Source organism: Molothrus aeneus, chromosome 2, assembly GCF_037042795.1.
Source record: "Molothrus aeneus isolate 106 chromosome 2, BPBGC_Maene_1.0, whole genome shotgun sequence".
Taxonomy (NCBI): Eukaryota; Metazoa; Chordata; class Aves; order Passeriformes; family Icteridae; genus Molothrus; species Molothrus aeneus.
This window is the reverse complement of record NC_089647.1, coordinates 116,314,065-116,341,426: the sequence shown is the minus strand read 5'-3', so window position 1 is coordinate 116,341,426 and position 27,362 is coordinate 116,314,065. Positions and strand designations below refer to the sequence as shown.

At 47.5% G+C, this 27,362-nt stretch overlaps 1 protein-coding gene across 3 annotated transcripts in view; it reads left to right on the top strand.

Moving 5' to 3' along the window:
• The window catches only part of RCAN1 (regulator of calcineurin 1), a 48,330-nt gene that overhangs the window by 11,734 nt on the left and 9,234 nt on the right, over positions 1–27,362 (top strand). For all 3 annotated transcript variants that reach the window (XR_010783224.1, XM_066545573.1, XM_066545572.1), the window contains exon 2: positions 25,744–25,917. Coding sequence is in view for 2 of the 3 variants with exons in the window: in XM_066545573.1 (XP_066401670.1) it covers positions 25,744–25,917 (174 nt within the window). In the remaining variant the exon portion in view is untranslated. The remainder of the gene's footprint in view (positions 1–25,743; positions 25,918–27,362) is intronic.

The window sequence follows — 27,362 nt, the reverse complement described above, 5'->3', positions numbered from 1 at the left end:
TTTTCCCATCCCTGGGGTGTTTTTCCCATCCCTGGGCTGTTTTCCCCCATTCCTGGGTTGGTTTTTCCCATTCCTGGGTTGGTTTTTCCCATTCCTGGGTTGGTTTTCCCATTCCTGGGTTGGTTTTCCCCATTCCTGGGGTGTTTTTCCCATTCCTGGGTTGGTTTTTCCCATTCCTGGGGTGTTTTTGCCCATTCCTGGGTTGGTTTTTCCCCATTCCTGGGTTGTTTTTGCTCATCCCTGGGGTGTTTTTCCCCATTCCTGGGTTGGTTTTGCCCATTCCTGGGTTGGTTTTTCCCATTCCTGGGCTGGTTTTTCCCATTCCTGGGCTGGTTTTTCCCATTCCTGGGCTGTTTTTTCCCATTCCTGGGCTGTTTTTTCCCATTCCTGGGTTGGTTTTTCCCATCCCTGGGTTGGCTTTTCCCATTCCTGGGGTGTTTTTCCCCATCCCTGGGTTGGTTTTGCCCATCCCTGGGTTGGTTTTGCCCATCCCTGGGTTGTTTTTGCCCATCCCTGGGGTGTTTTGCCCATTCCTGGGTTGGTTTTTCCCATTCCTGGGGTGTTTTTGTCCAGTCCCTGGGTGTTTTTCCCATTCCTGGGTGTTTTTGGCTATTCCTGGGGTGTTTTTTTCCAGTCCCTGGGGTGTTTTTGTCCAGTCCCTGGGTGTTTTACCCATTCCTGGGTGTTTTTGTCCAGTCCCTGGGTCTTTTCCCCATTCCTGGGTGTTTTTGGCCATTCCTGTGCAGGATTCCTTGGCCCTTGTGCCAGGTGCCCTCCAGCTGGGAGCCAGCATTGCCTGGCTCATGGAAACTCTGAGGAAAGGTTGAATTTTCCTGGGGCTCCAGGATGCAGCAGCTGCAGGCACAGGCAGTGGAAAGAATGAGCAGCTCCTGCCTGGGGTTGTGGAACACACAGAAATCAGCTCAGGGCAGCTGAGATCAGCAGGGCCTCTGCAAAACCAGCCCACCACAAACAAATCCCCACATCATGGGGTGTTCTCCCCTTGGGGAAGGCTTAGAATCTGTGTAAGGTACAAATCAAGCCAATTCTGGAAGTTTTCCAGGGATCTGTCCCAACACAAAGCTCAGAGCAGCTGAAGTGCAGGAAAGCTCCACAGGAGGTGCTGTCAGGAGAGGCTGGTCTTTAATTGTTCCTTCCTCAGCTGCCAGAGTGCAGTTCTGGCCTTACCCACTGCTCTGCAGGGATGTTGTGTCTGCAGGGATGTTGTGTCTGCAGGGATGTTGTGTCTGCAGGGATGTTCTGTCATCTGCAGGGATGTTGTATCTGCAGGGATGTTGTATCTGCAGGGATGTTCTGTCATCTGCAGGGATGTTCTGTCATCTGCAGGGATGTTCTATCATCTGCAGGGATGTTCTGTCTGCAGGGATGTTCTATCTGTTCTATCTGCAGGGATGTTCTATCATCTGCAGGGATGTTCTATCTGCAGGGATGTTCTATCTGCAGGGATGTTCTATCTGTTCTATCTTCAGGGATGTTGTATCTGTTCTATCTGCAGGGATGTTGTATCTGCAGGGATGTTGTATCTGCAGGGATGTTGTATCTGCAGGGATGTTGTATCTGCAGGGATGTTGTATTTGTTCTATCTGAAGGGATGTTGTATCTGCAGGGATGTTCTATCTGTTCTATCTGCAGGGATGTTCTATCTGTTCTATCTGCAGGGATGTTCTATCTGTTCTATCTACAGGGATGTTGTATCTGCAGGGATGTTCTATCTGTTCTATCTGCAGGGATGTTGTGTCTGCAGGGATGTTCTATCTGTTCTATCTGCAGGGATGTTGTATCTGCAGGGATGTTCTATCTGTTCTATCTGCAGGGATGTTCTATCTGCAGGGATGTTCTATCTGCAGGGATGTTCTATCTGCAGGGATGTTGTGTCTGCAGGGATGTTCTATCTGTTCTATCTGCAGGGATGTTGTATCTGCAGGGATGTTCTATCTGTTCTATCTGCAGGGATGTTGTATCTGCAGGGATGTTCTATCTGTTCTATCTGCAGGGATGTTGTATCTGCAGGGATGTTCTATCTGTTCTATCTGCAGGGATGTTGTATCTGCAGGGATGTTCTATCTGTTCTATCTGCAGGGATGTTCTATCTGCAGGGATGTTCTATCTGCAGGGATGTTGTGTCTGCAGGGATGTTCTATCTGTTCTATCTGCAGGGATGTTGTATCTGCAGGGATGTTCTATCTGTTCTATCTGCAGGGATGTTGTATCTGCAGGGATGTTGCATCTCCCCTGCTGGCAAAGAGGCACCTCCAGACATTTCTCTGGCTGAATTTGGTAGCAGATGCACAACTGTGTTGGCTTTCAGCAAGTGGGGGTTCCTAAGACAAAAATCACTGCCTGGAATATTGAGAAATTTAAAATATCTTCAGAAATTTATTTTCTGATGCTGCCTTTTTTTGCCCCTTTAATCAAAACAGGTGGATTCTTGCCATATGAATAAAGAAAGAAATAAAATGCATCCTCAGAGCTCTGTTGTTATGTATCTTAACAGCTTGAAATGCCAGTGTGGCACTAATTAATGGCTAAGATAATTACAGTGTGTCAGGCATTAACCTCACCAAAAATGCAGGAGATTTGGGTTAAATTCCAGCCTCTTCTGTGGCTCCTTTTATTATATAAAAGTTATAAAATATATACATGTACGTACATATATATATATATATATTTATATATTTATATATTTATATGTTTAGATATTTATATATTTATATATTATATAAATATATATTTATATTTATATTATAATATATAGAAAGTATATATATAAAGTATATATAAAATATAAATATATAAATATATAAATATATATAAATATATAGATATAATTTATATATAAATTATATGTATATATTTATAAATTTATAATATAAATTTATACTTTATAAATATATAATTATATTTATATATTTATAAGCCTGGTTTAAACTGCCCCAGTTCAGTGTATAAAGATATAAAAATATAAATATTTATATATTTATAAATATAAATTTATAAATATATAAATATATAAATATTATTTTTTATAATTCTATATAAAATATAACTTTTATATATTATAAAAGTTACATTTTTATTATAAAATTATATAAAAATAATAAAATCTTTTATTATATTTTATTATTTTATCAGGGGTTTGGATGGGATAGTGGAAGGAATTAGTAGGTTGGAATTAGATGATCTTTAAAGCCTCTTCCAACCAAACCATTCCATGATTTTAGGAGTGCTTTTGAAATCCTTTTGAAAATTCCAGGTGCACTTGTTTTGTTCTTTGAAATGCAGAAACTTCTTGTAATTGCTTTGAGTTTTTTCCTCCCCTCCCAGAACATTCTTAGAAAACATTTTTGAAGTTTCTCTTCCATTCTTGCCTCTGTGAGTGCAGTGGAAAATGAAAGATCACAGAAATTCCAGCCTGCTCTGACCGGCTCCTGTTGTTTTCCAGAGCCTCCTGCGTTCAGGTTGAATTTTTGTTTCCTTTTGTTTTTCCCTTAGTCACAGAGGATGTGTCAGAGGATGCACACGTAGCTTCTGCTTGCCTGGGATGATATCTTGAATATTTGAGTTCAACCAATGCTGCTGTCGTGTTAGAAGGAACTAGAAATGAAAACAACCCCAAAACCACCTGCTGTTCTCATCCTTATCTGTGCTCTCCCTCAAGTCATGGTTTTGGCATAATACAGCTGCATTTTTCATGATAATAAATTGTTAAGTACAGAAGTCTTTCTCATCCTGCTCCAGTGGGATTATGTCACATCTTCACTCAGTGGCACAGCTGAAAAACACCATAAAAATTTAGGAAAACACTTCAGGGACAGCTGCCTTACCTGTTAGAATTTTTTATATAATTTTTTTTTTACTTTACAGAAATGGCAGTTAAACAGGAAAAGCAAAAAAAAAATCCTAAACCTGTGACCCCACAGATGATACAGTCCTGAAGGGGTGTGGGAAGCACAAAATGGCTGCAAAATGTTGGTTAATCAGAGTGAATGAATGGAGCAGTATAAAATAATGAGCAGCTGAATAATTCTTGGGCATGGCTGGGAGTCCCATGAAGTTTTTATTGAATGGAGTCAGAATGGTTTGGAATGGAAGGGACATCAAAGATGGTCCCAGTGCCACCTCCCACTGTCCCCAGTGTCCAGCCTGGCCTTGGGCACTGCCAGGGGTCCAGGGACAGCCCCAGCTGCTCTGGGAATTCCATCCCAGCCCCAAATTCCCAATTCCCAGAATCCCATCCCTCCCTGCCCCTGCAGTTGAGGCCATTCCCTGTGTGCTGGCCCTGTGTGGAGGAGTGGATCGGGGTGAAATGGAGATGATTTTAGTGGCTGGCTCTGGTGGATTCTGTGGAGCTGCAGGGAGTAAATTAAGAGTGAAATCCAGCCCCATCGTGCTGTGGAATTCAGGGCCATGAGGAGGAGCTGGGACCTGGCTTGCTGCTATTTAGGGACCACTTTGGGCTGGGAAGCAAATGCTGCCAGTGGGGGCTATTTTTGAGAGGTGTTTATTTCTCACTGTTCATCAGCTCCTGCAGTTATTTGTAGTAGATCCATCCTTTTCCAGTGCCTTGGTGAGTAATGATGCTGTAAAAGGTAAAAATAAAAAAAACCTCCTGAAGAAATAAAGGTAAAAAATCCTTGGTTCTAGGAGAAGCAGATGGAGTGACAGGAATGAGGTGTTGATCACTCAGCGATTGTAAATTGGAAAGCAGAGTTCAATCCTCCTTTTGTGTCATCCTGTCCTAAGCCTGGTTTAAACTGCCCCAGTTCAGTGTTTGGTGCTGGTGGTTTCATCATCATCATCATAGCAGAGCAGTTCCCCTCATTTTATCCTTAAAAACTGCCCAAGGAAAAACTCTCAGCCCAAGGGAAAGGATCCTGTGAGAGCTGAGGGAGAGGAGAACAAAATCCACCTGCAGCATGACAGACCATGAGGGTGTGGGGAAAAGAGCTGCATCCAAAAATCTAAACACAACCACCATGAGCAAAGAAATGCTGAAAGATTTTCATGTGTCAACCCAATCAGGTCAGCCTGGAAGTGAAGAATCTTTTATTTTTTAAAATAGATTGGATGTGGGACACCAAATTCACTAATGAGCTCTGACTGTATTTATTTCATGTATTTGCAAATTATTGTTTAATCTCTCTCCCCCCCAGTTATTTGAGTCTCCCTTTGTTGCTGCCTGTCCTGATGAGGGCTTTGCCTTGCAAATGCTGATTTGAAGACTCCAATTTGGCATTTCAGCCCTTGCTGCAAGGTGGGGGTTGCAGAAGGTGGAACTGGAAATGCTGTTTAAGCTCTTCCCTTGCTCTGCTGGGCAGGTTGGAAATGTCAGCTGGGATTTTCTGAGCTGGCTTCAGGCACTATCAAGGTAGAGGCAGTTGGATCAGATCACTTTGACAAGTGATTGGTTTGTGGCGCCTAAAAATACAAAATAGAGTTTGTGAAACTCTGCCTGCCAAAAGGGGCTCACAGTCATGGCCAGGCCGTTCTTATGGAGAACACTTGAGCACATTAAAACACTCCAAGCTTTTTAGAGGAGTACTTCAATCAGAACCCAGTTCATCTGGAAAAAATGATAAGGCTCAGCTGCTCACAGGGCACAGTCCTGCTGGCAGAGTTTGCTGGGGGCTGAGCACACAGCAGAGGTTTTTCCTTTGACTGGAACATTGCTGCTGCTGGAGCTTAATGAGGTTCCTCAGAAATACCTTGGAGAGTGTGGCACCAGCTGCAGACACACCAGGAATAGCTCAGGGCTGAGCCCTCCTGGGAGCTTTGGGCCCTTTCTGCCCCCATGGGGAAAAAGGAGTGGGGGGAGTTTCCAAAACAGGGCTGGGGGCTGAGAAAAGCAATAAACAGAAATTCTGAGACAGTCTGGGGAGAGCTGGAGCTGCTGCAGAGAGCCCAGAGGAGGCTCCAGGATGGGCAGAGGGATGGAGCAGCTCTGCTGGGAGGAAAGGCTGGCACAGCTGGGATTGTTCACCTGCACAGGAGAAGCTTTGGGCTGAGCTCAGGGTGGCCTTGCAGGGCCTGGAGGAGCCCCAGGAAAGCTGGAGAGAGACAATTTCCAGGGCATGCAGGGACAGCACCCAGGGAATGGCTGCCAGTGCCAGAGGGCAGGGCTGGGTGGGATCTTGGCAATGAGGAATTGTTCCCTGGCAGGGTGGGCTGGGCTGGCATGGAATTCCATCCCTGGATCCCCAAGGCCAGGCTGGACACTGGGGACATTGGAGCAGCCTGGGACAGTGGGAGGTGTCCCTGCCATGGCAGGGGTGGCACTGGGTGGGCTTTGAGGTCCCTCCCAACCCAGTCTGGGATTCTTTACCTTAGGAATTCCCTCCAAATGTGTTATCACCCTCAGATTTATTATTTGACCTTCACTTGGAACATTTTACAACACTGGAAACCTGTTCTGGTCTTGGAATGAATCACAGAATCATGGAATGGGTTGGGATGGAAGGGACCTCAAATCCCAGCAGTGCCACCCCTGCCATGGCAGGGACACCTCCCACTGTCCCCAGTGCCCAGCCTGGCCTTGGGCACTGCCAGGGATGCAGGGGCAGCCCCAGCTGCTCTGGGCACAGAGAGCTGAATTTGTTTGCTGTGGAATTGCAGCAGCCCAGGTACAATCAGTGTGGAAAATGTCCCAGGGAGCTTTGGTATCCCCACAGCTGATCTGCATGGGAGTCAAAGGTCCCTCACATTTCTTGTGGAAAATGGGAGGGGATGAGGGGCCTGGGAGCTGCTTTGAAGGTTTATTTATGCAGCACCCTCCAGACTCAGCTGGATCAGAGGCTCAGCAGGACTTGGAGCAGGTCTGAGCTGCTCTCACTGCTGTGTCTTGGGTTTAAGTGACACCTGAGGGATTTTAGGAGCCAGTCAGCCATGGAGTCTCAGGGAACTTGTAATTATTTCACAGTCCCTCAAGGTAAAACAACTCTTTGTAGTGTTGTGACTTCCAAGAATAGAACAAAATTTACCAGGTGATACAAGTGTTCAGGGAGGCTCTTTCTGAATTTCCTTTAAATGAAATAATAAAAAAGGCACCTGGTTTTTAGGCTTCTAAGGCTGGAGTTCTAAGAAATGAGGACACACAGGGAATAGGGTGAAAGATATGTATAAGTTTTGTTTTCTTCTGATATTTAGGGGAAAAAGAATTAAATCAGAGTTGATAGAATGAAGTTACTAAAACTGCTGTTTGTCTCTAAAGAGGGAGAGGCACAAAGATTGCCAGTTAGAAGCCAGCCCAGGAGAATATCCTGCTTTCCATACCTTGCAGACTTTGAGAAATGTCTTCCAGGAAAGCTGAGTGCAGCCATGAATCACTTCTGGAAAAGGCAGTGGAAGGAATTAGTCAAAGAAAGGCTGCAGTGGGCACCCTTTGCCTATCAGGAAATGGGGCAGCTTCCCATGATTCTGTACAGATCATGGGACACCCACTGGCAAAAGCTCTCATCAAAAGAGCAAGTGAAAAATTGCTGCTCATTTCTAAAAATGCTTATTTTGAAATAAAGATAACATTTAATACCAGCCAGAAGGGCTTTTCTCTGAATTTCCCTTCTCTCCCTGAATTTTCCTGCTGGCATAATCAAGGGGGTTGGGGAGGAACTGGCAGTGAATGGTGTCCTCCCAGGCAGTAAATTGGCCAAATATTTCTTTTCTGGTTGGTAATGAATTCATTATTTCATGTTATCAGTGTCATTATCTCCAGTTTCTGCTTTGCCCCTGCAAATCCCTGGCATAGTGGGAGAACCTCCATGGTTTTCCCACTCCTTCCCATGGTTTTAACGTGATCTGTGTTCATTATTCTGCTGTTACAGGGCTTAAAGAAACCAGAAATTCCACCAAAAATGTGAGGAGGGCCAGGGATTGCAGCTTTCAGCGTTCTTGGAGTGAATCCTGGGGGAATTTTTGGGAGTGGGCTGTGGATCCAAATGTCTGGGGCGGCTCCTGGGCTTTGGAAGGAAAGAGCTGCTTTGGAAAGAGCTGCTCTATCTGTCAGAGATGTGAAGCTGAATATTGAATGCCTGACAAATCCCATTTTCTGCAGCTCCCACTCCTTTGCCAAGAGCTGCCTCTGCCAAAGGTGGTGCAGCCAGGGCTTTCAGGGAGCTGCAGAGGAAGTTGGGATGTGTTTGGGTGTTTTGGTTTGCTGTGGCTTGGGTTTGGTGCTGGTGGTTTCTGTTCCTGTGGGAACAGCTCATGCATGGAATACTCTGGATTAAAGCAGCCAGGCCAGGGGGAATAGGTTGAATTTTTGTGATTAATAAATGAAAGCTGCTGCCTTTGTTCTGTGTTCAGCTCTTCTGAACTGCCCTGCTCAGCTCCTGCTTTGGGAGGAGAGCAGAGTAAAGGAATGGTGCTTAAACACCTTGAATTCCCTGGGAAAGTGGGTGATGCCTCACTTCCCCTTAAATCCACCTGAAGCCATTTTTGACCACCTGAAGCCATTTTAAAGGTTCAGCCATTCAGGACCCCTCAGAGCTGAGCCTGAGCCTCTCACTGCACGCCTCCGTCCCTTGGGATTTTTATTTCTCCACAGTTTGTATCCACTTTGCAATACCCCAGAGAGGCTTTTGGAATTCTTCCTGTCACTTTTGGTGCTTGGTTATTAAAACCCAAAGCCTGCAGCCTCTGCCAAATACACTTTGCATTTCTCCCTTGTCCTTTAACCCTTTTTCCTGCTGGGAATTTCTAAGAGGCTCCAGACATTCCAATATTTGGCTGCTCTCTGATGATTTGGGGGAATGTCTCTCAGGATGACTTGGAGAAAGCCCTTGAAGGGACATTTTCCTTCCCTTTCAGTGGATTAAGGATAAATGAGCATGATAATTCCTCAGCTCACATTCCTTTCTTCCAAAATACCAATTTTTGAACAAAGCAGAGAGATTTCTGCATTTTCCTTAGAGGGTTCTATTCTTGTCTCAGCAGGTTTGGTTGGAAATCCTGGATGGCACAGGTGTTGGAATGTTTTTCCAAATGGAATGATTTTATTTTTAGATGAATAGAAAAACATTTGCCATGAAATACTGTCTGAAAATGTTTATTTCCTTTTGAGTTCCCAAAATGAAGGCAAAATCATCATTAATTTACTCTGGATCATTTGAGTGTATTCCCAGCAGGAGGGGAAACATGTTGGAAAAAGCCTTTACATTTTGGAATAGATTTCCCACATTCAAAAGCTTTCTAAATGAGGTTGGTGGTTACTCAGCTAGTCTGTAGTGGAATTTCCAAGTGCCCACTCAGTGAACAGGAATTCAGTGTTTAATGCTTGGAAATGGGAGTGTAAATCATAGATTTTTCCAAGCATGGAAGAAGCACACTGCAGGTATTTATTTTGCAGATGGGTGGCTGGAAAACTGTGGCCCATGGAATCTGTAAATGGCCCTTGTGTGGCAGAGCACAACTCTGCATATTTGATTTGAATATATTTGGATCTCCTAATGCAAAAATGACACCAGCTCATCCATTTGAAGCTATTCAAATGTATCCTGTAAGTCTTCAGGAAAAACAGCTCCTTCTTGGCACTGCAGTTGGAATTTGCATTAAAAAATCATCAGGGGTTTATTTGAATCTTTTTTTAATCCTTCAGTGGAGTCCTTGTGGAGTGGCTGCAGTGGGAATTCAGGAATTGCCTTCCCAGGAGCCTCCCAGGTGCTGCCCAGCCCCATTTCCATGGGGCTCCCTGAGCACTGCAGCTTTGTGCTGGGAGGACACACAGCCCCAGGCAGGGCCAGGGCCTGCATCAGTGATCCTGGGGGTCCCTTCCGCTCAGGATAGCCCAGGATTCTTCTTTATTCTCCTTTTGAAATAACAGCAATAGATGCAGGAAGACTTCTGGAAGATTTTCTTTATTCTATCCCAGGAACAGCTGTTGAATTGAGATGCAGAAAAACAGGAAGTGAAATGGGAGCAGGCCTGGGTTGGCAATTCACAGCCCTGGAATAGTATTGTGGATTAAAGCAGGAATTCTCACCTGGAAAAGGTGAGAATTTGAAATGAAGGAGGAAGAAATAAGATTGGAACTTTCAAGAGGTTTTTACAACAGTTTGTGGTGACAAGACAAGACCTGATGGCTTCAAACTGATGGAGGGAAAGTTTAGAATGGAATTAGGAAAAAATCCTTGCCTGGCAGGGTGGGGAGGGTGCCCAGAGCAGCTGGGGCTGCCCCTGCATCCCTGGCAGTGCCCAAGGCCAGGCTGGGCACTGGGGACAGTGGGAGGCGTCCGTGCCATGGCATGGGTGGCACTGGGTGGGCTCTGAGGTCCCTCCTGACCCAGAGCAGTTTGGGATTAAATCATAAACAAAATTGTCTCACAGGTTGTGGAGATGCCCTGAGGAAAATCTGCCTGTCCAGACCATTCCCCAGCTTTGTGTGTGCACAGTGACCAGACTGTTCCTTCACCCATGGAATCACACCTGGGGTTATCCTGGCTCTAAGGCCACACCAAATTCCCAAAAACCATCTGGAACACCTGAGGAGCAGCCTCAGAGCAGGGGCTACCAAGAGACTCCTGGATAAAGGTGGCATTTGGCTGTTCTGGGGGGAGTAGATACAGGTTCAGGGCAGTGCTGCCTGTTTAATTCCATGAGCCTTGAGGAGGGAGCAGCTCTGCTGGGGAAACTCCAGCCTGCAGAATTTGAAGGCCTTCTGATGGAAAATGCAGGTGAAATTCAGGAGGGAAAACTCCCTGGCCCAGCTTGAGGCTGTTCCCTCTCCTGTTCCTGGAGCACAGCCTGACCCCCCTGGCTGTGACAGCTCCTGAGGGAGGATGGGGGAGAAAGGGACAGGAACAAACCTCAGGGAATCCCAAAATCCCCAGATCCCCGGGGCTGGCCCAGCCCTGCCAGCCCATGCAGTGCCAGCTGTGCCCCATGGGCACCTTGTCCCCAGCCCAGAGCACTCAGTGCCACCTGCAGGGGACACCTGCAGGGCTGGGCACTGCAAAGCTCCCTGGGCAGCCCCTGCCAAGGCCTGAGCTCCCTTTCCATGGGCAAATTGCTGCTGCTGTCCAACCTGAGCCTGCCCTGGCCCAGCCTGAGGCCGTTCCCTCTGCTCCTGTCCCTGTTCCCTGGGAGCAGAGCCCGACCCCCCCGGCTGTGCCCTCCTGGCAGGGACTTGTGCAGAGCCACAAGGGCCCCTGAGCCTCCTTTGCTCCAGCCCCAGCCCCTGCCCAGCTCCCTCAGGGATTCTGCAGCCCCTGCCCAGCTCCCTCAGGGATTCTGCAGCCCCTGCCCAGCTCCCTCAGGGATTCTGCAGCCCCTGCCCAGCTCCCTCAGGGATTCTCCAGCCCCTGCCCAGCTCCCTCAGGGATTCTGCAGCCCCTGCCCAGCTCCCTCAGGGATTCTGCAGCCCCTGCCCAGCTCCCTCAGGGATTCTGCAGCCCCTGCCCAGCTCCCTCAGGGATTCTGCAGCCCCTGCCCAGCTCCCTCAGGGATTCCCCAGCCCCTGCCCAGCTCCCTCAGGGATTCCCCAGCCCCTGCCCAGCTCCCTCAGGGATTCTGCAGCCCCTGCCCAGCTCCCTCAGGGATTCCCCAGCCCCTGCCCAGCTCCCTCAGGGATTCTCCAGCCCCTGCCCAGCTCCGTTCCCTGCCCTGGACACGCTCCAGCCCCTTTGACTTTCAGAACAGATTTGGAAGCAAAGCCTTGGTTGCTCAAAGAAAAAGTAATTTGGCTTCTTTAATTGCTTTACCTGAACCTTTAATAGGCACTGATTGACTCTAGATTGAGATGTTGAGTAGGGAATACAGACAGGCTGACACAGATTCATTCCTTTTACTTTTTTTTTTCTCTGTACTGACCTTTTATCTTTACCTCCTTCGTTATCTGGAATGTACAGAGTGAGGTAAAAATATCTTGACTTCTTTGGTCTCAGAAAAGTTTCAGTGAAGATGGATTCATCTTGAGCTACAATTTCCACCTGCCTTTTGGTGCTGCTGTGGTGATCAGTGTGTGTGTGTCATCAAGCCAGCAGGCCAAAGAGATATTGTTTTATCCTCAAGGAATATTTAAAAGACTGGGATGCTGACATCAGGCTCTTACTCTAACATGATGAAGGTTTCACTCAAGAAATAATGATCCAAAGCCCCTCTTTGCTTCAGGAGTGGTGTGTTTGAACATCCCTTCTTTCTTGCCTGAGAAAGTGGATATATGGATTATGAAGTGGATATATGTTGTAGTTGTGATGGAGACAATAGAAAGCAACATTCCATTTTCAGAAGGCTTCAGAGCTGGTTTTATTCTAGCAGGGATGGTTTTTATATATTCTCACAAAACTCCTAAGCTTACATTTTACTCATTGCTCAGGAAAGACAAAGTGCTCATTGCAACGGGCAGGTGCAGGTTTCTCAGGTTTCTCTTATTTCTCCTTCTTTCTTGGTTTCTGTGTCAATGACCTTGGTAGGAAATTCTTTCAGGGGTAGACACGGATCCTCTGATCAAACTTCTGTGTGGCTCACAGCAGTTCCTGTAAAACCTCTTCCACAGATAAATATTTTGGAGATTTACCATATCAGGGCATTCTCCATGCAATGAATAATGTGCTCTGACTCTGTGATTCAGAATGCTGAACAATCACTTTATTAAAACTATATTCTATTACATTAATATTACATTATAATTATAATTATAATTATAATAAAAAGATACTATATTATACTAAAGAAAAACTTGTGACTGTCTCCAGACAGTCAGACACAGCTTTGAGTGACTGGCTAATCAATCAAAACAACTTTCACCTGTGTCTAATTGAAAATTACTTCAGGTGAACAATTTCTGTAACACATTCCATGTGTGCAAAACAACAGGAGCAGGGACTAGAGGTAAGAATTGTTTCCTCTTCTTCTCTGAGGTTCTCACTGCCTTCCCCAGGAAAATCCTGGGAGAGAGAATTGTGTCTCTGTCTGTTTAGAGAATGTGAATGCCACAAAGACATACAGTGTTATGGAATTATGGGATGGTTTGAGTTGGGCCTCAGAGCCCGCCCAGAGCCACCCCTGCCATGGCAGGGACACCTCCCACTGTCCCAGGTGCTCCACTGTCCCCAGTGCCCAACCTGGCCTTGGGCACTGCCAGGGATCCAGGGCTGGAATTCCAACCCAGCCCCTGCCCACCCTGCCAGGGAACAATTCCCAAAATCTCATCCATCCCTGCCCTCCAGCTTCAGGCCATTCCCTGTGTGCTGTCCCTGCATCCCCTGGAAATTGTCTCTCTCCATGGTTCTTGTGGCTCCTTTGGATTCTGGAATCTGAATCTGGATCCCAGCCTTCCACAACCAGCCCAGAACTGAACTTCTGAGAGCTCCTCTCCTGTTGTGTCCTCATCAGTGCTCATACACGAGAGCAAAGCTGATCTCAGCTGGTTGGCACTGGGCTGTTTTAACCATGAGCCACGTTTGGGGTCAGTGTTCTGGATCTCATTTATGCTGTGCTGCTGCTGCAAGGCAGGAACTGGGGAGGGATGTGCTTCCTGTGGGAACATCTGGATCTGGGGCAGCTCTGAGCACCCTGGCTACCATTGGATGGGGTTTGAGCAAAGCCCTGTCAGCTGTGGGGCTGGATTGTGGCACTGCTGGATCATTTGGGGAGAATTAGGGAAATTTTTTAGGGGGACCCTTGTGGGGGCACAGCTGGAACTCTGTGCTTGGGAGAAGAACAGCTGGGCAGGGGCTGGAGAATCCCTGAGGGAGCTGGGCAGGGGCTGGAGAATCCCTGAGGGAGCTGGGCAGGGGCTGCAGAATCCCTGAGGGAGCTGGGCAGGGGCTGCAGAATCCCTGAGGGAGCTGGGCAGGGGCTGGAGAATCCCTGAGGGAGCTGGGCAGGGGCTGGAGAATCCCTGAGGGAGCTGGGCAGGGGCTGCAGAATCCCTGAGGGAGCTGGGCAGGGGCTGCAGAATCCCTGAGGGAGCTGGGCAGGGGCTGGGGCTGGAGCAAAGGAGGCTCAGGGGCCCTTGTGGCTCTGCACAAGTCCCTGCCAGGAGGGCACAGCCGGGGGGGTCGGGCTCTGCTCCCAGGGAACAGGGACAGGAGCAGAGGGAACGGCCTCAGGCTGGGCCAGGGCAGGCTCAGCTTGGACAGCAGCAGCAATTTGCCCATGGAAAGGGAGCTCAGGCCTTGGCAGGGGCTGCCCAGGGAGCTTTGCAGTGCCCAGCCCTGCAGGTGTCCCCTGCAGGTGGCACTGAGTGCTCTGGGCTGGGGACAAGGTGCCCATGGGGCACAGCTGGCACTGCATGGGCTGGCAGGGCTGGGCCAGCCCCGGGGATTTGGGGATTTTGGGATTCCTGAGGTTTTGTTCCTGTCCCTTTCACCCCCATCCTCCCTCAGGAGCTGTCACAGCCTGGCTGTGTTTGTGGGAGCTCCCATTTCCCATCCCTCCATGTTTGGGCTGCTCAGGGTTCTCCTTGTGGCCCTGTCAGGATTTCAGCAGCTCTGGGTTAAATTCCTGTGCAGTGTGGTCCCTGCTCGGTCCCCAGAGGTGGCTCTGGCCCAGCCCAGCCCTGGTGCTGTGCAGGGCTCCAGCTGTGCTCCAGCTGTGCTCCCTGGCAGAGCAGGCAGGACACGCTCCAGGAATGCAGGAATGCCACTGGGAGCTTGTGCCCTGTCCTGCACCTCTCCCTCTGCTCAGTCTCACTTATAAATAACTTTACAGCTGCTCCCCCTCCATAAAACAGCCAGATCTTCATGCAGAAGGTGCCCCCTCACTCAAAATGACCCAAAGCCCCTTTTTGCTTCAGGAGTGATGTGTTTGAACATGTCCCTTCTTTCTGACTTGAATGATTTCATCCTGCAGCTCCACAGAGCTGTTAATTACTGTCTAGATGGGTTTTTTCCCCTTTGAGCTATTAATTCAAAGAAATAACCTTGAAAAGGTCAGAGTGGAGCTGATTTTTCCTGGTTGCAGTGGTAGGAGTCTCCCATGCTTCCTTCATTTCATTGTTACCCAGTGCTTGGGAGAAACCTCTTTTTGCATTGGGGGCTGCAGGAGCATTTTTAACGAATCACTTCCTTCAATTCTGCTGGAAATAGTTTTTCTCCAGTATGAAAAATGCCCTATTAACCCATTTTGTTTTCAAAGCCCTTGTCCTTTTATAGTTCCTGACAAAGAGAGGTGATCTTTGGAGAATTTCCACCTCTTCCCCTTTTTTCACTCCACTCTGAGGAAGGATTTATATAGGCAGCTATATTTAGAGGAGCCTTCAGCAAGCTGCAGAGGAGCTGTTGGAGGATTTCCTGCCCTTCCCTTTGCAGAGTTTGCTTTTCCTGGGGTGGCCTGTGCACAGCTTCTGTGGTGAGCTGGACACTGGACTCTTGTCCTGTTGCCTTCTTTCCTCCTTTCTGCCATAATTAGAAATAAAAACCAGCCCTGAAACTGCAGCTGGCCATGGGGATGTTCTTGATTACTTCTGTTGTGGTTTCTTGTCATCTTTGGCTTTTTCTGTTGTCTTTGGCTGTTTATTTTCTCTCACCCCAACATCTCATGGATTAATTATATTTATTATTGCTGAACAGTCCTCCTCAGGAATTTTCATGGACTTTTAAAAAGCATCTTCTTGAAGGCTGTTTTGATGTTCTGGACCCAAATTCTCTCTCTATGGTGAAGGAAATGTTTCCTGGATTGACTTTGCCAGAACTTTCTCCTTCCCTTTTCTAATCTCCCAACCCAATTACTGCAAAAGGTGTTTCATAATGTGCTTTTTCTACTATAAATACATTATCTGGAGATAATTTTGGAATGAGAGTAAAGCAGTTAATGAGTTTAAACAGAAATAAAGACAGTAGAAATAGGCAGAGTTTTTTACAAACTCACTGACATTTATCCCTCTGTAACTTGAGGTCTAGAAAGTGTTTGAGTTTTGACTTTGAGTCTTGTGTCTTAAGGTGCAGAATCCTCATAACTTTCCCCTGGCTTTCCTGTGGGTTTGCCTGACATCTTAGAGGATGGGCACTCATTCCTCTGCTTCTGTTTGGAACAGGAGATTTCCCTGGAATGGCTGGAAGCCTAAACCAGAGGTGCCACTGCACCCCAGACACGTGGTTTTCAATTTTCATTGTCAGCTGAGTTTATATCTCTGGTACCATTGGGCAGTGCTCATTGTGCTGAATTAATGCTCAGATAGATATTTCTAGCAGTCTGTATTTTTGAAAAGATCTCAGAATTGCCCAGTGCTGGAGTTTTAGAACCAGGGGCTCCTCCTTTGAGAGGAGCACTCAGATAATTGGGTGGAGCCCAGGCAGGTTGTGGGGAACACAGGGAAGGTAAGGAGACTTTCAGGAAGCTGTGAAAACAATTCACATTCTGGCAGAAATTCACATTCTGGCAGAAACAGAAAGAGCAGAGCACTCAGAGCCAGCTGCAAAGCCTGACAGCAGAGAAGTTACAACAGTACAACAAGCAAGAACATGAAAGAGTAGCTTGAGTTTTAGGCTTGGCTAAGATAGGCCTTCAGACTGCAGAAAAATATGCTTGAAAAGACAGTAGAAGGTTTTAAACTTAACAATGGAGTTTTGTGTTGTTAATAAAAAGAAGTCAAGCAGGCATTGTGTGCAGCAGGTGTACGTGTGCTTTCAGTGATTGGTTGGAACAATTGTCTGTGAGCTTTAGCAATATGCTAGAAAGTTTTTAACAGGTTTTAAAGATGTTTTTTTCCTCTGGGCCAGAGAAATCTTTGCCTGCTGCTGGCTGTACAGAGCTTTGCCATGTTCAGTTGTCTCAGCCGTGTAATGAGGCTGATGCTGCAGTGAAGCTCAGGGGTGAACCCCAGCAGTCCCAGCCTTCAATTCCATGGAATCAGATCCTTCCAGCTGCTCAAACTGCACAAAGATTGGGCACTGAGGGGTGAAACCCCTGCACTGAGTGAGCCCTGCTGTTTGCTGGGGCACAGCTGGGCACAGGAGCTGCCCCTTTGCCGTGGGCTGTGGGCATTGCTTGGCTCCAGCAGGGCATGCTGCCATTGGGAAAACCCTTTTGTGGCCTTGTGTTGCTGTGCTCTGATTGCTTTACTGTAAATAAGTCTGCACATGCTCCTTGTGCAGTTCATTCTGAGACCCCACAGGCTTCTGAGCTCCTTAACAAATTGGTTTGTGCAGATGATTTCCCTGCTGGAGGAATGGATTTATTGGTTTGTGCAGATGATTTCCTTGCTGGAGGAATGGATTTATTTCACTTAATCTTTCTGAGGAATGCAGAAAATACAACTTGGAATATGTAGCTTTAAAACACAGCATTTTATAACCACAAAGCAGGAGTTGTCACAGAATTACAGAATGGTTTAAGTTGGAAGGGACCTTAAAGATGATTTAGTGTTGCCCTTCTGCCATGGCAGGGACACCTCCCACTGTCCCCAGTGCCCAGCCTGGCCTTGGGCACTGCCAGGGATGCAGGGGCAGCCCCAGCTGCTGTGGAAAAGGTGTCTGGAAGGAAACCTGGGCAGGATTTCTTCCTGCAAGTCTGACAGGATTTCTCATGAAATAGAACAGACCAGTCCCACTTTAGGACAGTTTTCTCCCCAGATTCCTCTGGGAGCCTGGCACAGACCATGCCTGGCATAGCTCCACACCCACTCAAGCCTCTGACTTAGCCCTGTAAATTTTTCCAATGCCAAGCACACCCAGGTCACAAACACAGGGAGGAGAAGGGAGGCAGAATTATCACCCAGTATTCATGTTACAGAAATTTTAGGAAGAAATTCTTCGCTCTGAGGGCAGTGAGCCCCTGGCACAGGTGCCCAGAGCAGCTGTGATCCCTGGAATGTTCAGTTCCAGGTTGGACTCTGGGGCTGGAGCAGCCTGGGCCAGTGGGAGGTGTCCCTGCCATGGCAGGGGTGGCACTGGGTGGGCTTTGAGGTCCCTCCCAACCCAAACCAGCCTGGGAATTTATGATTTTTGTTTTGGGGCTATTTTATTTTTGTCGGGAGCAGGGGAGTGGTTGGGAATGTGGATTCATTTTTAGCCAGTAAAATGAGAGTAAGGCTGTGCCAGGAAAATGAACCCAGTGTGATTTTCATTGTAGATAACTCAAAGATGTTTATCCCTGTCCTGAGGAAGGGCTGGGGCAGGATAATTAACATGGAGACAGGAATAGAAGCTGCGTGTTGATAGGAAAAGAGCAGCAGGTCTGGAGTGGGAGTGCAGGGATTACACAGAGAGCACCTCCAAGGGCAGCTGTAAAACCTGCCAGGGAGGAGGGAGAATGGACTGGATTGTTCTGGTTTATGGCTCTTGGGGGTAATTCTGTCAACTTAGAGAATTCCCAACATATTTAACTTCACATTCATTTCCCTTCTCTGCTTGTTCACTTTGCTGGTGGAGTTATTGGCACTTTTGGTGACTTGTGCCTGATTTCTGCTTCTGTGGCCTCACTTCCTTCAATTCTGGGCCTTGCCTGTTCCACTGCATGTGGAGATGAAGTTGGGGAGCAAATTATGGCCCTCAGTCCTTCTGTGTTCCCACTATTTCATCTATTTATTGGACTCTCTGATTGTCCTTCCAGCCCCCCAGAAAGGACTCTGACACATTTCTGTCCTTGGGCAGTGCTGGAGGATCTCTGGGGTGCTCTTGGTGTTTGGGAGCTCTTTAGGTTTTGATTGAGCACCTTGTGTGCAGTTTTAGAGCTCAACTTCCAGAATGTGAGCCCTGGAATCTGCAGCTCCCAAGGCAAAGGTGAAAGCTGAGGAGGTGGAGGTGCCCCTGCTGTCCTGTCCCACTGCTCTGAGCCCTTTGCCTTCATTCCCAAAGTGCAGCAGCACCAGGGAACCATGGAATGGTCTGGGTGGGAAGGACCTCAGAGCCCACCCAGTGCCAGCCCTGCCATGGCAGGGACACCTCCCACTGTCCCCAGTGCCCAGCCTGGCCTTGGGCACTGCCAGGGATGCAGGGGCAGCCCCAGCTGCTCTGGGAATTCCATCCCAGCCCCTGCCCACCCTCACAGGGAGGAAATTGTTCCTCATGTCTGATCTAAACCTGTAATTTTTCAGTGTGAGGCCATTCCCTGGGTGCTGTCCCTGCATGCCCTGGAAATTGTCTCTCTCCAGCTTTCCTGGGGCTCCTCCAGGCCCTGCAAGGCCACCCTGAGCTCAGCCCAAAGCTTCTCCTGTGCAGGTGAACACTCCCAGCTGTGCCAGCCTTTCCTCCCAGCAGAGCTGCTCCATCCCTCTGCCCATCCTGGAGCCTCCTCTGGGCTCTCTGCAGCAGCTCCAGCTCCTCCCTGGGCTGGTGATTTTGCCCTTGTTCTGTCTCAAAGAGAGGACAGGAAGCAGCAAACTCTCCGAAAGGAGATAAGGGAGCAGAAAAGCTGCCCTGGGATAATATCAGAACATCAAATCCAGGACTCCTGAGGTGTTGCAATGTCCTGTCCCAGCCAGGGTTGTTTGCTGTGCGTACCAAACCTTCCAGGAGGGAACATTGCAGCACTCATGTTGGGCACTGGGGCTTTTGTAACTTTGTCTTGTGGTTTCCACATCATCTCAGGGCTCCACTGCCCCAAACAGCTCTTCTGCACCAGGGGCAGTGGGAATTGGGGCTTTTCCTTTTGATAAAGTGCTTGAGTTTGGTATTAATAACTCCAAGTGGTTTATTTAATACACTGAGAGACCTGGCCTGAGCTGGAGGAGGCCAGGGCTGGGTGGGATCTTGGGAATTGTTCCCTGGCAGGGTGGGCAGGCCCTGCATCCCTGGCAGTGCCCAAGGCCAGGCTGGGCACTGGGGACAGTGGGAGGTGTCCCTGCCATGGCAGGGGTGGCACTGGGTGATTTTAATGTCCCTTCAACCCAAACCTTTTTGTGATTCCATTATTTAGGACACAACCATGTCAAAAAAACAATGATGATAGTGACAAAGTGCACCATACTACAAGTGATTCTTTGGGGTGTTAAAAAGCCAAGTTAAAAACACTGTGTGTGTCAGTAGAACTTAAATGTTTCATTTAAATCTGGAGAACACAGTGAAAAAACTCTTTTGTGAAGTGTTTGCATTTCTCAGACCCACTTGGTTGTTCCTAGCCAGGCTCCAGTCCTGGATTAGCTGACAAAGTTCTCATTCAGGGGTGGCTTCTGCAGTCATTTTCCCTGGCTCTCAGCAATGTCCAGCTGGCCTTGAGGAGGGCAATCAGAGAGGTTTTTTCTGTTTTACTCCTTATGAGCTCCAGGGACAGAAATGTCCCCAGAGGTGCTGCAGTGACCCGAGGCTGTGCCAGCTTGGAGCAGGAACCTGCTCTGCTTTCTTCTCAGGAGCTGCAGTTCCCTGGCATGTGGGCAGCCTGTTTGCTCTGTGCTCAGGTGAGTCATGGCCATTCTTTCCAGGTGAGCATCCTGACCTCTGCTTTGTGCAGTCACACCTGCTCCTTCCACATCCCCAGGACTGAGGGTACCTGACAGAAATTCCAGGTCAGGGACGGGATTTGGGATGTGCTCAGAGTGGTTTCCTGGGCTCTGTGAATCCTGGATTTCTGTGTGGGATCTCTCACCCCATCCCCACTGATGGAATTCATCCCATTCTTCCCAGAAAAGGTGCTCAGGCCTTGGCAGGGGCTGCCCAGGGGGGTTTGGAGTCCCCATCCCTGCAGGTGTCCCAGGAATGTCTGGATGTGGCCCTCAGGGCTGGGGACAAGGTGGGTGATGATTCAGGCACAGGTGGCACTTGAGAGTCTTGAAGTGCTTTTCTAATTTCAGTGATCCTGGGGTTTTTAAGTGATGCCTTATAAGAAAAGGTTCTAAAAAATTGTATTAAGTATTCTTTTCATGCTATGGTGACTTTTACACTGAGGTAACCTAAGAACAGCAGAGAGTTGGACTTTAAATGGGGATTTAGCAAGTAGACCCCCTAAAAATGGAGAATGGTCTTCATGTGAAAAGTTTTGTGTAGTTAAATCGTGGTGAAATCAGGTTTTAAACTTAGCACTGTGCATTGTTTGCAGGTATTCCCTAAAACTTGGTGCTTCTGTCATAGCCCTGTGTTAAACCAGAATGAACTGAAGGCACTTAAGATTTTGACTGTGTTATAATTTTGGAGCTGCAGTGCATGGGAGAGTTTCAAATAGCTTGTGAAAGCTTCAGTGTAAACTTCATTAATTACTTGAAATGGTGATGAGCTTTTTATAGAGGTTCTTGCTTTAAAAAAAAAAAAATCCACAAGAAAAGACCACAAAACCCCCACAAAAACCCATGTTCTGTGCTGCTTTTTGGGAAAGGCTTTGGGGTTCAGGTGTCCCAGAACCTGTCAGGAATTCAGGTTGCACAGCTGCTCCCTGCTGCTGTGTCTCAGGTTCTGGAAGAACCCTGGCCCCAGATTGCTGAGCAGGCTCCTGGTAGGAAAAAAAGCACAAAGCAAGCCCTGAGAAACCCTCCCTGCTCAGTGGGGCTGGGAAAGGGTTTAATAAGGCAAGAGCTGTAATTAATGCACAGAGCTGCTTTGAAGAAGCTTCCAAACGAATCCTCCTTGTGATGGCAGGAAAATATTTCCCCAAATCCATCTCTGCATTTCCACCTGTGGCTGGTTGGTGGAACGAGAACTGAGCTCAGGGATTTGTGTCCCATCCCCAGAAGATCAGAACCAGAGCATTTTTCCTGCTGCCTTCTCCCCAGCCCATTCCCGGAGCGTTTCCACCTGTGGCTGTTTGGTGGAACAAGAACTGAACTGAACAAGAGCTGAGGGGTTTGTTTCCCACCCCCAGAGCATCAGAATCAGACATTTTTTCCTGCTGCCTTCTCCCCAGCCCATTCCTGGAGCGTCCTGCCAAGGCAGGAGCATTTTCCTTTAACACAGGGTGATGTTTCCACCTGTGGCTGCTGAGTGGAACAAGAACCAAGCTGAGGGATTTGTGTCCCATCCCCAGAGAATCAGAGCATTTTCCCTGCTGCCTTCAGTGCAGCCCATTCCCAGAACGTTTCCACCTGTGGCTGTTTGGTGGAACAAGAACTGAGCTGAACAAGAGCTGAGGGATTTGTGTCCCATCCCCAGAGCATCAGAATCAGGCATTTTCCTGCTGCCTTCTCCCCAGCCCATTCCCAGAACGTTTCCACCTTTGGCTCTTCAGTGGAACAAGAAGTGAGTTCAGGGATTTGTGTCCCATCCCCACAGAATCAGAATCCGACATTTTTCCTGCTGCCTCCTTCCCATTCCTGGAGCATTTCCACCTGTGGCTGTTGGTGGAACAAGAACCAGTCTGGGGGATTTGTGTCCCATCCCCACAGAATCAGAATCAGATTTTTCCTGCTGCCTTCTCCCCATTCCCAGAGAGTTTCCACCTGTGGCTCTTGAGTGGAACAAGAATGAGCTGAGGGATTTCTGTCCCATCCCCGGAGCGTCAGAATCAGACATTTTTCCTGCTGCCCTCTCCCCAGCCCATTCCTGGAGCATTCTGCCAAGGCAGGAACATTTTCCATGCGTGGAGTGGGAGCTGCATGGAATTACTGCCAGTGGAAACTATGCTGCAAGAGCCCGGGCAGCAGCTGCCCTGCTCGGCTCAGCCGCATTTTCCATGCTCCCGGTAATTAGCAGAGGGAAGCTGACTAATTACTGACGTCACCTCTTTCCAGTGCCGCTTACATTGTGTTCCCAAGCATGCTCAGGAATTCGCTGTCACCCACAGGATGCTCTGAGAGCTTTTCTGTCACCAGGGGCTGGGCTGGCTCTGCTGTGCTTTGCTTTATAAGCGCTGCGAGCGGCAGCCGCGGCTCCCGAGCAGCCGCGATCGCTGCGGGATCGCCGGGGGCCGGCCCCAAAAATGCATTTCCGTAACTTCCACTACAGCTTCGGCTCGCTCATCGCCTGCCTGGCCGATGGGCAGCTCTTCACCCAGCCAGAAACCAGGGTAGGTTTGGGTTTTTGGGGTCTTTCTGGCAGCTCCACTCCGGAGGGGCTGCTTGCACTCTGCAGTTTGCTGTGGTGTTTGCTGGGTCCCAGGACAGAGGAGAATTGAGAACTTGAATCCATGTTCTTAGAAGGCTGATTTATTATTATATTAATTCTATTATATTTATTAATTCTATTATATTAATTCTATTCCATTCCATTCCATTGTATTCCATTCCATTCCATTATATTACATTCTATTATATTAAAGAATGCTATACTAAAACCATACTAAAGAACAGAGAAAGGATACAGACAAAGGCTTAACAAGATACTAATTAAAAACTCGTGGCCGATGGGCAGCTCTTCACCCAGCCAGAAACCAGGGTAGGTTTGGGTTTTTGGGGTTTTTCTGGCAGCTCCACTCCGGAGGGGCTGCTTGCACTCTGCAGTTTGCTGTGGTGTTTGCTGGGTCCCAGGACAGAGGAGAATTGAGAACCTGAATCCATGTTCTTAGAAGGCTGATTTATTATTACGTTATATTAATTATATTAATTCTGTTGTACTCATTCTATTATATTATATTAAATCTGTTATACTAATTCTATTATATTCCATTATATTCCATTCCATTATATTCCATTATATTAAAGAATGCTATACTAAAACTGTACTAAAGAACAGAGAAAGGATACAGACAGAAGGCTTAACAAGATACTAATTAAAAACTCGTGGCTGACTCCTCAGAGTCCTGACCCAGCCTGACTGTGATTGGTTATAAAGTAAAAACAATTCACCTGTTGGATAAACAATCTCCAGCCACGTTCCAAAGCAGCAAACACAGGAGAAGCAAAGGAGATAATTATTGTTTTCCTTTTTCTCTGAGGCTTCTCAGCTTCCCAGGAGAAGAATCCAGGTGAAGGGATTGTTCAGAAAATGTGCCAGGGACAGTTTGCCATAAAAGTCTTGGAGCTTGGGAGCCTGCAGCAGGCTGCTCTGATGGGAATGATTCCAACTCTGGGAATTATTCTGTTTTAGCTCTCTGTGGTTGGAAAAATTGTCTCAAGTTTCCCTCCAGACTTCTTGGACTGTGTGATGTATTCTGAATTTTCAGCAAATATTCAATCAGTTCTGGAATGGCTGCCCAGGGAGGAGGTGGAGTCCCCGTCCCTGGGTGTGTTTAACGAAGCCTGGATGTGCCAGGGTTCAGGGGAGGTGTCCGGGGACAGAACAGGTTGGGCTCAGTGGCCTTGAAGGTCTCTTCCAGCCTTGTGATCCTGTGAATTCTGTAATCCTGGTTTTGGAGAAAAGGGCAGGGCACAACTTTGAGCTCCCGCATGTTGGGAGTTAAAACTTCCCGTCAGGAATCCTCATTAAATATTCTTAATAATTTATTATGAAATGTTTTTATCAGAGGTTTTATTTCCCTGCAATGGGTTTTGGAAGCAGAGGTTGTTTTTGATGGAACACTTGGAATAAATAAGTAAATAAATGAATAAATAACACAGCAGCCTCAGTTTGTGTGGGAGTTCAGAGCTGCTCCATGCTGCTCTTCCTTTACTGATTTTGGTAGCAAGATCAATGAATTTTTAATCCATTTGATACTTCTCCTGGGATTTTTTTTTTTCCTGGTAAAACTATAAGAAATCCTCTTGGATCTGTATTTAGCTGATTTGCAATATGAAATAAATAATAATGTACATATAAAAGAATATAAAGTACTTATCAGTCCTGATACAGTGAGCTGTTACTGCTAAGATACCTTAAGGACAAAAATAACTTTTTTTTTTAAAGTGTCATAGTGATAAAGTGACATTTCTGAGCTCTGTAATCATATAAATAAATAAATAAATATTAAAAAACCCCAGACCAACACAAAAAAACCCCAAACCCCAGATCTCTCTCTCTTTAAATACAGAATGAGAACTTGGAAATGGAATTTTTGGGTGTATTTTCCATGGTTCCATCTCAGCTCTGAGGCTCCCAAACTCCAGCTCTGTGTGGGGAGGGTCCTGCTCCTGTTTCAGAGCTCATTCTGCACAAGTTGCAGAAGCAGAACAGCTCTGATTTTAAAATCCCTTTGAATGGAATGGTTTTATACCCAGCTGTGGTGAGTGTGTGAAGTGGAGCTTCTCATGGAGGAAGATGAAATTCTGAATTAATTTCTGCCTTCTTACGTAATTTCCCTGCTTTTTTCCTCCTACTAATTCAAAATATTGTAGTAAAAAAGCCCTCAATGGAATGATGTTTATTGTGGCTTTATCCTGAGTTTCTGGGAAGCTTTTAGGGAGAGAAAATACCTGGAAATTTCCCCAGTTTGAATCCATTGGAATAAAAGCCTTGGGAAGGGCCTGGCAGCTCCAGAGCCTCCTCTTGTGTCTCTCTTGGCCTGGAATCCTGCAGGGACACTGGAAGCACTTTCCATAAATTAAATTTAAAATAGCAGGAAAGCAGGAGATCTTCATGGACTTCATTCTTTGTGCTGAGTCACTGCAGAAAATCACATTTAGCTTGAAAATCAGGATTTTTTTTATGTTTCTCTGTGAGAACTTGTGGTGGTTCCATTGAAATTTGCACATTTGGGCAAAGGCTTGGCAGAGTTTTCTTTTCAAGGTTTTTGGGTATTAATTTTCTAAGAAACATTTCAATGTCTTCTGTAGCTAAATTAGAGTGTTTGGTCCAACATTAATTTCTGATAATAATATAATAAGTGATAATATCATTTATCAATAATAATAATAATGATGTATTTTGAGGATACAGAGAAGTAAGGGATAAGGTAGAAAACTTCATTCTAGAAAGAAAAAGGAAAATAAACAAAGCTGTTACAATAATCAGCATTCAAGAGTGGTAGTTTGCCCTTATGAATAACTTCTCATTTAAAATTAATTTCTTTATTAGCGTTTAATGCTGATTTTCTCTTCTGCTCCTCTCTCTCCAGGCCAAGTTTGAATCCCTGTTCCGGCCCTATGACAGGGACCTCACCTTCCAGTATTTCAAGAGCTTCAAAAGAGTGAGAATAAACTTCAGCAACCCTTTGTCTGCAGCAGATGCCAGGATCCAGCTGGACAAGACAGAATTCCTTGGAAAAGAGCTCAGACTCTATTTTGCTCAGGTAAAAAAAGCTTGTTGGGATTATCCTTGGGGCATTAAAGCTTTCCTTGTTCTGACTCCCATCAGTCCTCCAGCTGATGTGGAGGATTTCTTTTTCCAAGCTGGAAAACCCCAAATTTGGGGTTAAATTTTGGGTTTGGGATAAAAGGGTTGGAAAGATGATGGGAATTTTGGGAACTTAACCCTTTTTTTACACTGGGTTTTGTGCATGTTTCTTCTTGGTCTTCTCAAGTCATTTGCTTTCTTTTCTAGAGTTTCTCCCAAATTTCTGGAAATCTGGGAATTGTTTCAAAGTATTTATTATCCCAGCATCCCAGAATTCCTTCATGGTCTTTTTTTGTCAGATTAATTAGAGAATCCAGGGCTGTTCCAGAGCTCCACACATTTAGAGGCTGTTGATATTTCCCTTTTTTTGATAACCTTGGATGGGAATGAGAACATTCCAAGAATTTAAAGGGCTGGGGGAGGCTCCTCTGCCAGCACCCAGGGAGTCCCTGGGGGATCCAGGGTGTGGATGTGCCCATTCCAGGGCTGGATGTGCCCATTCCAGGGGCTGGCTGTGCCCATTCCAGGGGCTGGCTGTGCCCATTCCAGGGGCTGGCTGTGCCCATTCCAGGGGCTGGATGTGCCCATTCCAGGGGCTGGCTGTGCCCATTCCAGGGGCTGGCTGTGCCCATTCCAGGGGCTGGATGTGCCCATTCCAGGGGCTGGCTGTGCCCATTCCAGGCTCTGGCTGTGCCCATTCCAGGGTGTGGATGTGCCCATTCCAGGGGCTGGATGTGCCCATTCCAGGGCTGGATGTGCCCATTTCAGGGGCTGGATGTGCCCATTCCAGGGGCTGGCTGTGCCCATTCCAGGCTCTGGCTGTGCCCATTCCAGACTCTGGATGTGCCCATTCCAGGCTCTGGCTGTGCCCATTCCAGGGGCTGGATGTGCCCATTCCAGGGGCTGGCTGTGCCCATTCCAGGGGCTGGCTGTGCCCATTCCAGGGTTGGATCTGCCCATTCCAGGGGCTGGATGTGCCCATTCCAGGCTCTGGCTGTGCCCATTCCAGACTCTGGATGTGCCCATTCCAGGCTCTGGCTGTGCCCATTCCAGGCTCTGGCTGTGCCCATTCCAGGGGCTGGCTGTGCCCATTCCAGGGGCTGGATGTGCCCATTCCAGGGCTGGATGTGCCCATTTCAGGCTCTGGCTGTGCCCATTCCAGGGGCTGGCTGTGCCCATTCCAGGGGCTGGCTGTGCCCATTCCAGGGTGTGGATGTGCCCATTCCAGGGGCTGGCTGTGCCCATTCCAGGGGCTGGCTGTGCCCATTCCAGGGGCTGGCTGTGCCCATTCCAGGGGCTGGATGTGCCCATTCCAGGGGCTGGCTGTGCCCATTCCAGGGGCTGGCTGTGCCCATTCCAGGCTCTGGATGTGCCCATTCCAGGGGCTGGCTGTGCCCATTT